General features: G+C 39.8%; 1 protein-coding gene across 1 annotated transcript in view; it reads right to left on the minus strand.

Moving 5' to 3' along the window:
• LOC119591119 overlaps positions 1–10,611 on the minus strand; it is a 13,064-nt gene extending 2,453 nt beyond the window's left edge. The window contains exons 1-2 of the mRNA XM_037939833.1: positions 426–10,611; positions 135–296 (exon numbers count right to left, since the gene is read on the minus strand). Of these exons, the coding sequence (XP_037795761.1) occupies positions 135–296; positions 426–10,552 (10,289 nt within the window). The 5' untranslated portion in view covers positions 10,553–10,611. The remainder of the gene's footprint in view (positions 1–134; positions 297–425) is intronic.
• Between the last annotated feature and the right edge of the window lie 1,804 nt (positions 10,612–12,415).

Raw genomic sequence — 12,415 nt, forward strand, 5'->3', positions numbered from 1 at the left:
GTTGGGGGGGGGGGGATGTAAGCGTGTGCGTGCTTGCGCGCGTGTGTGTGAAGGGGGGCAGGTGCACGTGTTTGTTTGCTTATGTAGAATTAAAAAAAAGGTATCCAAACACCATTATCACCAGTCCTACTCACTCCGCCCCCCAGGCAGCGCACTGGCTGTAGATATTCCAGACGCCTTCTTCCACCTTCGTCCACTCCTCCAGCGCCAGCATTGCTAACTGGCTGCCGTAGTCGCTTACCTGCTGTGTCAGGATCTCGACGAAGGCACTGAGAGCCTCAGATGTCTGAGCATATCTGTAAACATTTTGGGGAAACATGCCATTAGAGTGAATATATTATACCATGCCATTGTCCTCTTCTGTAACAATAAACGTTTTCGCAAATGTATAATGATGTAGTGAATATTAGGAATATCATACTTACATGGTGCTCCCATAGCTATATGTGATGTCTAGTGATGGTTCAATAACTTCTGTCCAGATTGTAGCTGCTTGGAGACTGATATCTGTGAGAGTGGCGTCAATATCACTAATCAACATATGTAGCTTCTCTCCCTCTTTCTCCAGCAATTTAAAAAGTATAGGCTTATTAACAAGAACTTCTATGGCAGTCGGACCCTCGGCCAAAACCCATTCCTGAACAGCCTGGGGAGTCGTGCTCAGATCACGCCACCACATCCCGGAGATTCGGTCAGCTGGAGATATCAAGTTTTCCAGGAAATAGTCGTCCATGGAGTCCAGAGAAGGGTCGTATTCCAACACAAACTGAAGAATGTTTTTCGCCTTCAGACGCAGTCCAACATTTACATCTTGCCGCCATTCCCCAAACTTCCTGTGGTCTAAGACAGCTCCCACCTCAAGCGGGTTATGCAGGCCTAACCTCAGCCTTCCTTGTTCGTAGGGCTCTTGCTCTCCCTGGCCAACACCCAGTTGCAACTTGAATTCTGGCAAGTGTTTATTGATCTTCGATTCGATTTCCCAGAAGTCCTGATATTTCTTCGAACTCCCACCCAACAAAAATGCATCTGATTCTTCCCATGAGTAAATACCACCTCTATAAGCATACCCCCAGTCACCATCTAATGTAGAGATATCCAGTGCAAAATCATATGCTTCTTCCGTTATATTTAGGGCAGTTGACAAATGCAGTTCTTCCCAGGACTCCTTGGTAAGGCTCCAGTATTTGACTGAGTAATCACCTAGCCTTACAGAGGGTGTATTCATAACGTTGGTATCAATCACTGTCATAAATCCAGATGACAACTGAGATATGTTGCCTGTAAAGTGGAGTTTTCCATCATCCATGACAGGATACATATCAAAGGCCAAAGTGATATTCATTTCTGGAATGTTTTTGTCAAGGAATTCAGCCATACCAGAAACAGTGAAGTCCTCGTACTGGGTAATGTTGCCCTCGAAGATTATGTCTTTGATATCTGGGTGCATGAAAACAACCTTCACATGATGCTCTCCTTGTCCAAATATTGTATTGTCGTTGTAATTGACCATAAAATTCATAGCTTCAACCTCTTCAGTAAGTTCATTCCAGGTAAATCTTGACTGCAGAGCAACATCTCTTGAGCTACAAAGTGCAGACATGTTCCAGTGTAAAGTCTGTGCAGGCAACATCACCTCAACACAGCCATTATATTCGTCCTTTAAAATTCCAGGATGAGCCTGGAAGGTGGATCTGTAACCAATTCTTTTCTTGTTAACTTCAAGGATCAAACTTTCATTAAAGTGATAGTAATTCAAGGACAAGGTACCCTCGGCATAGAAGTTATTTTCAGCAGCATCACCAGAAAGGGAGAAATGATGACCTCCCTCTAAGGACTCTTGGCGAATGTGGAATCCATAATTTTCAAAGACTGGATCTGGACCCAGAGATACACCCACTTTCACACGGCATTCGTTAACTTTTCCAGAATTTTGCAAGTTAACAACCAAAAAGACTGGGAAACTTTTGGGCGTTGTAAGAGCAAATATATTTTCTTTTCCCACAGCTGTCTGCAGTTTGATTAATTCTTCTAAATCAGTTTTCAAAATAAATATATCCATTTCATTAACAACTCTGACGAGCTGCATATCTAGTGTGTGTATACTTACAACATCTATGGATTCAAAATCAAGATGTAATTCTATTCCATATCTTTTTGAGCTATGTCTTTCTGTTATGTAGCCTTGAACACTCATCTCATTCAGCCGCAAGACAATTTCTACGCATGTAAATGGAACTTGATGCAAGATGCGAAACGACACTGTGAAACCTACTTTACCAACTCGTGCTTCTGCTATCCGTTGATTGTCATCTATCAAATTAAGTTGGAAAGCTATGATGTCATACTTCTCCAGAGGTAGGGATACGACAAACTTGGCACTATAGAATGTTCTATATACAGCTTCTATGCCTAATTTCCCACCCGGATATTCTATCATACCAACAAACGCTGGTTCATCTATAGAGAGTAAGAACTTGAAAACGAATTTTTCGTAGCCTCTAAATGGCGTGATAACAGTGACCAAACAATTCCAATCCACATCTGCAGAAGCTTCGAACATGGTGAATTCTGCATCGTAAACAAATGAAATGTGAATTTGTGTTGCTTCAAGCGACAGTGGCCAGGGGATGCGGATTTGAACAAATTCTAAGGGAAACAGTGATTGATCAATTGTTATCGAGAGGTGGTTTTCAAAACTAACATTGTAATCAGCATTCACCCGTATTACAGTGTTTTCTGATTCAAATACAAATGAAGTAAGAAAATCAGGATCAGTCAATAAATCATACTTCATAATAATCAGGTGCTGAATCCTAAAATATACTCGGATTGAATTATACCACTCTCCAATATCAATTTCTAGAGTCAAATCATTATATATTGCTAGAAAGCCTTGAACGTTGACGTGAATATGCCTGGATCCATAATTTTCGTACTGTGCCGTCAATACAGTGTTCATTTCGGGAACAATGCTTGTTACAGTAAAATTTAAACTAGCTACACTTCCACTACTGTCAAAGTCTAAAACTGCTTTGAATATTTCATCCATATTGTGTGTCATATTTAAATGGGATTTAAGACTTTCTATTCCATTATTCTGGAATCTTCCCTCTATAAGAATCTCCCCATCACCCAGACTGAGCTTGCCCTCAATGTTCATGTTGGATGACGTCAAATCCTTGCCAAGACTGCCCGTGAATGCCACGTTCTCATAGGGAATCCATGAAGAACTGGCTTTTGCAAATGCCTCATGAGTATCTGGATCAATTTTGAGGTTAAAGTTATGCTTCTCTCCATGGATTTTTAGAGTAGCATCCAGAGCAATATTTTTAATCCACTGAACACTGATATCAACAGCATAGTCTCCAATCCATTCTGATCTAATTTTTGTGTTATAAATAATTTCTTTCAAGTCGTTATTGTACTGCAGTTCCCCTTCAATATCTATTTTTTTGTTTCCATGTGAAAATTGAGAGTCAACTGTAAAGTGCAGCTCATCTAACACAACAAACTTCAGGTTATATTTAGCAGGATCTTCTCCCAAGTATGGTGAATTGAGCTCTGCTGTAAGCAGAATGTTTTCAGCAGCTGAAGTTTCAGGCCTCATGATGACCAGTTCATGTTTAGTAGAAGGCTCTGGGTAAGAGAATACCATTGTAAAGGAATCTTCAGTTACCTTCATGGAGAAATCTGCTGTCCATTCTGGGAATTCAATCCTCAAACTTCTTTTGGATGCCATATCAACAGGGTTATCATTCTCATACGAGACTATGTAATTCTGCTCTCCAACAAGTAAAGACAGAACAGCTTTCCCCTTTTCAACCAGAATATTCCTCAAGGGTATAATGGTGTCAAGTTTATATGGGCCATCAATGTAACTACTGGTAAGTACAGCACCAAAGACAAAACTTTCTTCTTGTATGGTGTAAGACATATTCATTACATGACTAGAGACATTCATGTTTCTGATACCAGTAGTCATGATGCTTGAAATATTCACAAACTCACCGTAATCAACACTTATATTCACAGTCACTACTTCTAAATTAAAGTCTGTTGATTCAAATCTGAGGCTCATAATATCATCAACATTTGGGTTGATGGTTGTCTCAATCTGACTACCAAAGTATACAATGACAAACTTCCAAGTATCTGACACATCAATACCAAAAGACATAATCTTTTCATCTCCAGCAATGTCAAACATTACCGTGAGTGATGACGTTTCTAAGGCATAATTAAGCGTAATGTTATATGGTGTGGTTCCTCTTGGGTAGGTCATAGTTGAATATGTGTCTAGTTTTGTCCAATCTTGCTTAGCCTCTAAGTTCCACTGAAAATCATATAAGAAGGGAATGTCTAAGATAAATTTAATTGCACCTTCAGAGTAACTTCCCTTGAAACGGCTCATTACATCATTAATCAATACTTCAAGGGAGATTCCCTGGGACCCTAGCTGGAAATTTGTCCTAAACAACTTTAGGATATCATACATGCTCTCTATAACAACCCCAAATTCAAAATTATTGCCTTTGTTGATGTATTCAGCTCTAACAGATGCTACCTCAGTTTGACCATTATTGTATTTCCCAACAATCTGAGCTTCCTTGGGAGTCACATCAGATGTCATTTCTACCTTACTGTCATCCCACTGGAGCGTCACTTTAGACGACACTTCCTCACTCTCGGTCCTTAAAGAAGCGATGAAAATAACTTCCCTCAAGGGTGTCCAAGGAGTATTCAGCTTGACCTTTAAGTTCCACATCTCTGCTTGGATTTTCAAAGTGATAACTTTCTCTTCGGGCCAGTTAAATGTGATCTCAGAATCAAGTTCACCATTTTTGAGTTTTACTGAGCTCATTAAAGACAAACTTTCGTAACCTTCCAGAGGGGTCTTGATGTCCATTTTTAGTGAAAACGGTAGAGAGAAAGAGTACTCACGTATGGACAACTTCCATTCATCTCCATTCAGATCAGTGGCAATCTCGAAGTACTTTGGCTTCAGCAAGAGTTTAGAGCCAAACTTTTCAACTACTGGGAAAGTTGTCTGTACCTCATTCTTTAACAAAAAGTCATCACTCTTATACTTCAGGGAACCTGAGAGGTCAACTTTTTCCGACCATTCACAAGACAGTTGGTATTTTACATCCAGGGAATTTTGCTTGCGCTTTTGGCCAACTTCAAAGCTCAGATGCAGTTTTGGTAGAATTTCATATGGAGTCATGATGTCCAATGTAATCTTAATTGCATTTTTCTGCCGCAGTCCTGAGAGAGACAATTCCATTTTACCGCCCCAATCTAGGCTGATCTTTGCTAGGTCTTTCACTGCTTTCATCTTACCTCTTACAAAGTCATATATATCGAACATGGCATCAATGGTAATTGGGTTATCAACATCCTCAGAAGATTCTAATATGATAGATATGAGTAACTTTCTATTTTCAACATTAAGTTTTCCAGTCAATTTGTATTTCCTCTCACCAAAAGCAAGAATCATACTTACTTTTTGACCATCAGCAAACGAATGAGTTATCTGTACGGTCACTGGCCGGTTATCCGAGATTTTCAGCAAAAAGTTAAATTCACGGCCATTACTTGTGCTTGAGTGATTGGCTTTGACATTGAAATATTGTCCTTTGTCCCATGTAAAGTAGACTTCTGCTTTGTAGTAATCAAAAATCATTTCAAGTATTTTTAATGTTCCATACTTTAGCCTGCATTCCAAATGATATTCATCTAATTCAAAATGAAATTCCAAAATTTCATATTCATTCAGCTGCTCTTGGAATTTAATTTCATAAGCATTTTCAGTGCTAGTAAACTCAAACATCAATAATCCCGAAGTTTTCAGAGGTTCAAAAGATCCCTCAATACTAAAGGCCACTTTTTCATTGTTGAACAAAAATGATGATTTGATGTTATAGATCTGCATTTCCTCCTTGGTTAATACGCTTGTAAATGTGAATGCAGAGGGTAACCAAGTGTATCCTATGTGGACTTTCATGTTCTTCCATCCCTCAAATGGAGTTGAAACAAAAATGTCCAATTTCACTAATCTGCTTGTTTGTTCTAGGGCCATTTTGACTTTAATTTCTTGTTGTTTGTATTCTAACATGGCCCAGTAAGTGACCCGAGTCTTTTCAGTAGACCAGGTAAATTCTGCTCTCCCTGGGCTGAAGAATGGAGAAGCAACTGTTGCCTCAACTATGCCATTACTCCAATCCATTTTAGTTTTGCCATTGACTTCTAAAATTGTTTCCTCTATTTTTGCCTTGAACTTAACAACATTTTGAGATTTATCAGAAAATTTGTACTTGAAATCGACTTTGAAGACTGAGATTCCTGGCACTGGGATGTTACCAGTCAAGCCAACTGTGCCCTCGTTGTTCTGGAAATTAGTTGTGAAGTCAACCTGGAATGTGTCAAAGCCATGTTTGTAGGTAGCTGACGCTCTAAGAGGGTTGCTATGGTATTGTGCACGGAGAGTATGAGTCAGTGTGAATGGAGAATCAAAGAGAAGGTCTAGTTTTATGCCTTCCCAGGGAGCGGAACTACCTCGAGGATGATTATCAAAGCCTGAGGAAAGAAATATTATTCCCTTTTGTTTCATGTCAACCTTAAACTGTAGAGAATATATGCTATCTTTCTGATGTATATCCCAGTATCCATCGATCAACTCATACTCCGGAAAGTTGGTTTGAATTTTGACATTTCCAGACAATGCAGATATTTGGTCTCCTGTGAAATCCCATCTGGTTGAGACTTTCCACTCATCAAACTGACCATTCAGATAGAACTGGTTATTGTATTCATAGTTAAGGTCATAGACTCTCTTTATGGGTTCTTCTGCTTCAGGTAGAATCATGATGGTTACATTCCCATATTTGAAATTTTCTCCAATTATCAGGGCGGTTGTGAAGTCGTAATTAGTTTTTTGAGCTATAATATGGACCTCTCCCCTCTGTGAAATATGAAGTGGAATATCTACACTGACTATGTGCTCACCAAGGCCAAGCAGAGTCAAATAAGAATGGACCTCGAATGCAAACAGAACATCAGAATTTTGCCAGCTTGTTTCCAGTCCTAAGCATCCTCTAGTTCCGTTTACATAAAGTGCTGCCTTGCCATCAAAGTCATACTCCATAAAAGCTGTGAAGTTACTTAAGGTTTTCTCTGGTGTAATGAAATCAAGTTCTATTTTTTGCTGCTTCCAGTTTTCGTGGTGACTATGTTTCACGCCCAGTCCATAATATTCTCCATCTGTTACACCACTGACCATGGCCTCATATTTTCTTTCCGGCACCTCAGAAAGAGGAAGACTGAAATCTACTTCAAACATTTCCAAAATTTGGAAGGGCATATGGAGAGTAATGCCTCCCATGAAACCGTCTTCACTTGTTGACACTGAGCTTGTAAAGTTGTATTTCATGTCGTCTTGGCTGCTATAAATGTTAAGAGTATTACCATTGATTTTATCTTCAAAATGGACATCAAAGTGATACTTCTGGAATGAATGAAGACTTGATGACATATCAAACGTTAATCTTAGTTCCTGGTCATTCGTCTGAAGCTGAAGTTTGCCATCTGCATTACCATTTGATGTTGTCAGTCTGAAATGTCCCATTTTGACTTCATTCCTGAAATCGTAGTCGACTTCGAGATCAGCCTGGCCAAATGCAGAGTCTGTGGAGAAATGAATCTCAATATCGCCAAAGTTTTCTTTGAAGTTAGCTTCCCCAGTCAGTTTCCCCGCAAGTGAATGTCCAAATAAACTGTGATCATAAGAAGCTTCCAGAATTGCCTGAGTTGGCTGAATATCATACTCTGCCTTTAGTTCAAGCTTCTGCTCTTCCAAAACTCTGAAGGTAATTTCAGACCTTAAGAAGGAGAAATTGCTACTGAACAGAAAATATGTGGTGTCAGTGGAGATCTCGTACACATGTAATTTCAATCCGAATTCATCTTCTTTAAATAACCAAGAAAATTCTAAGCCCAGTGAATATTCCGGGTAAAACTCACTCTTTATCACGACATCATATTCGCCCAGTGCAATTTTACATTCTCCTTCTATTGTGAAGAAGATGCCAATACCTTGTATGTAACAGTCTGAAAACACTGTGATGAGATTATCCTTCACCTCATATTTCATGTTGAACTCAAAAATGGCAGTGGCAGAACAGTTTTCCTGTATGTTAATATTTACACTCGCATGTAGAAACAATTGGTCAAGTTTCCCATCAAAGTTGAAACAGAACTTAGGGACTTTCATTTTTATGATTACCCTGTAGGATTCATCTGCCATGATATTTACTGTCAGATCTATGTTTTCCCAATCTTCAAGTGGCATTTCAATTCGAATGTAAGACTCTTCTAAGCTGGCCTTCATGTGTGATTTGATAAAGTATCCATTATCATTCACATTTATCTTTAAATCTGCTTTAAATTCTTCATCTGTGAAGAAGAACTCAAAGTTGGCTTCAAACTTAAACTCAAGAAAGATTGTATTTTCTACAACCAACACAGCCCTTCCAGAATTACCTGAACCACGAGCCTCATACCGAAGGTTAGAAATAAATTTCTGTTGGTTTAGCATGAAATTTGCACTGACTTCAAAGCCACGACTCTCTGTGATGAGGATCTCACCAGATACTTCTTTAATAACTTCAATATCAGAATTCATGGTGAGTGTTAGTTGTTTCTTAGGGTTGTTGACATCCCAGGTAATTATGCCTTCTGCAGCTATAAAAGTTGATCCATCATCACCGACTCTTTGACTGTTAAAGACCAAATTATCAGCATTAAGGTTGGCAGCCACCTCATACTTATTCTCATCTCCTGGAATAATATAGCCCTTGATGTCTTTCCCTGTGCCATTGTAGTACATAAACAAAGCCCACTGAGGTATATCATTGCCAAGGACAAGAGTAACATTTGTTTGATAACTGTCGTATTGGGGAATCCCAAACATGAAATTTACTTCCTTTTGGTCAAGGAGCTGGTCATTAAAATCCATGCCATATACCATTTTGTACTTAAGATGGGGCAGATTATATAAAGCAAGAGAGGCACTTGTACTTAAATTGTAAGTCACTTCATTGGCATACAATTTTATGTCAAATCCTACATCCCAGTTGTGATTAAGATTGACGTTAGTTTCAACATGAAGCCCGTAGTTTTCAAAACCTGCAAAGTCTGAAAGAAACTTTACAGATCCGAAGAAGGAAAAGTCTTCGATTTGAGACAAGTCCATGGTCACATTCAGCAATCCAGTCTTCATGGGAGCACCTGGATCTGTCAGTACCTGGAAGGTGAGCTGTACATCAAGCTTGGGAAACAAAGACGTTGTTGTAGTATTGACAATGAAAACATCTTCATCTCCTATAGCTAGTGTAAAATCAAAGTCTGGTATCTCACTGACTCCTTCAGTGTATTCAAGATCAGCCTGGTATTTGTGGTCAGGTATATCCACTAGTGCCTTGAAGATGACACCATTAAAAAGGGCAGATTTTGCCATTAGAGAGGAGCTACCCCACAGAGCTTCCAAATTACCATTGTATTGTGAGTCAAACAGTAAGTTAGTCTTAAAGTTAATTCCTTGTACTGGAGCTCTAACTTCAGCTAGTAACAAATACTCTGAAAATTCTTGGCTAAACCACCCTTGATTGAATGTGAGGTTGCTCGTTGCTTGAATCAAAAAGTCAGATCCATAAGTCACTTCCATAGATACTAAACTGCCATAATGCATTCCATGTTCCCAAGCAATGGAACAGTTCTCAAGGTAAGATGACGACACTTCTAGCATAAAATCAGAGTGATCCCAACCAAATACTCTACTGCTTCTCAGAGATGCCCTTGAAATAACAGAATCTCTGTGAATGCTGATAAGTTCATAGGTAATAGAAGAATCACTGGGCACTGCTGTAACCACAGTCACTATATCATCTGTCCATGGTGAGGTGAAGTTAAGATTTGACTGGAATGAAGACAGGTCAGCTGCAGATAGAGACAACTCAGATTTAATTTCTTCTTTGCTGGGAAGGACAACGTTTAATAAACTGGACCAGTCTAATCGGTTTTGAAATTCTAATATATGACTTGCTATAAGTAATTGGTCTCCCCAGGATCCAGATATCTTCGTTGAAAATGTGCTGGAGTTTCTGTTGTGTGAGACTGTCAGATTCAGGTTGTGATCAAGCAAGTTGCTAATAGCAATCTGCCCATCTGCCGTCTCAGGTATAAGGCTGTGATCCCACTCTGTCTCTAGAGCATAAGTGATTTCTATATCATTCACAGTTCCTTTTAATTGCTGTGTGTATCCTTTACCACTATGCTTGTTGTTTAGTTCCAGTCCTATCACAAGTTGCTCATGAGTTGCATTAAACTGAAGTAGTGTCTCTCCAGGCTTTGTGTAGTAAATCCCAAATTCTGATCTCACAGAATTTAAGCCACCTATAGTTGTTGTTAAATCTACAGAGACATGAATTAAATCTGATTCCTGATAGTTTGTGACATTGAGTATTAGTGGTTCAGTCCAAGGAGTGTCTACCATCATAGATCCAGACCTCAGGACTGAATCCCAACCTGACTCTCTCTTTCCTGAAAATGTCACTGCAGCTGTCTCTCCATCTGCCACTCCAGTTTGGGCTTCAAATTTGAAAATGGTGTTGGTTAATTCATAGGACAGGTGAGCTTGGAAAGGTGAGCTCAGGACAGGTGCTCCAACATTAATCATGAGGTCGGAAGTCCCATAACCCAAAGTAGTGTTGACTTCAACCATCCAAGGATCATATGAGGCTGTGAGGCCGAGGCTGATGCCTGTCATATAATGACCACCACTGTACTTGTTGTATAGGTGAAAGTGGGAATCACATGTCCCCCCATCTTCATAGAGGAATTTCATTTCCAACTGCGACAAATCACCCAACTGAGCTTCCACTCGCACCTAAGGAAAAGAAATAAGAAAGAGCTGCAAAGTTTAGCCAGGTCTCCTCCTACACTTTACCATAATCATTATCAGTCCCAATCAAAGCAACATATAACACCTCATATCTTGGTGCCTATGAGTTTCTAAGTTTACTACAGTACAATATGACCACTTACTTTCAATTCATCCCATTGGAATTCTGCGCTGCTGGGCGAGGAGTCTCCGTGGCTCTCCAGAGCGAAGCCCACATTACCCAAGCGAGTAAAAGGAGTAGACAGCGAGAGGGCAAAAGCAAGCACAGGCTCTGAGAACCAACCATCCTCTTGCCTGATGGCCATATGACCTTTCAACATATCGTCGCCATACGTTGAAGACACCTTGATTAGAAGAGATGGAGGATGAAGCTGGCATTACAGGAGTCCAAGGTCTAACGACTACTGTGTATCTTGTTAACATAAAAAGTCACAGTAACTTGCTAGAGTGGTGCTCATAAACCTATGCTAACCATGGTTCATAAACCAATCAATACAAATAAATGACTTTGAACCAGTTATTAAGATTTATAAATCTATCAAACATCAACAAAAACAAAAGAAATAATAACCATTAGATCCCTGGTCACCCCATCATAGGTGTGGTTGAGGGCTAGGTCACTGGAGTACGTTTGGCCTGAGGGCAAGACCATGCTCACGACAGCAGTGCCATGGAGATCACCTGCATAAGGGTGCTCGTAGTGACCTTTGACCTCGAACTGGCTCTCCAGAAGCCTAAAGTTTCCGCCGAAAGTTTGGTTGCTAATGGGATAGATGTGGAAGAGGTTAGCATGGCTATCGGCAGGATGTGTAGGCTTATGTGGGACCACATTTAACTGAGGGTCCAAATGTATCTTAATTTGAACTGCCTGAGCTTTAAGTAATCCAAAAAAATAATATCTGTAAGTTGGTATATTGTCTCTTTTATTTGTCTCTCAAAATCAAACGCCAAATTAGAGAAAATGAGCAGCAAAACCTCAAACATCTTGGTAAAAGCCGCAACAACTTCTCGAAATCCGGCATCATCTAATCACTAAGACGATGATTAGTGAAACCAATTACCTCTGGCTTTCTGGCCCAAGCTACTCTGAAAGCCCTACCGAACGTGCTCCTTCTTACCTTCCGACAAGGGCAGTAAAGTGCAAGAGTTTGTCGGTGCCAGACGTAAGGTAGAGCTGGAAGTCGGTTTGTTCCGGACTGTGCTTTCTCTGAACTCCCGCCTTGAAAGAAGAGAAAAAAGGTCCACAAAGCTGTAGTTAGTTAAAGATTCTAATTATTATTAATTCATGATCGTCTTTTGTTACTTAGCGATCAAGACTTATAACTGGATGAAATGGTCTGCTCTTCGGCGGTCTGTAATTTTGAAAATACCTTTTCAGTTTGCGAAGAATTTTCAAAGGTATGCGGTTTTTGCGGGCAGTATGAAGTTTGTTTGCCTGACTTCACTTTGTCAAAATAA

The sequence above is a fragment of the Penaeus monodon genome, chromosome 28, assembly GCF_015228065.2.
Source record: "Penaeus monodon isolate SGIC_2016 chromosome 28, NSTDA_Pmon_1, whole genome shotgun sequence".
Taxonomy (NCBI): Eukaryota; Metazoa; Arthropoda; class Malacostraca; order Decapoda; family Penaeidae; genus Penaeus; species Penaeus monodon.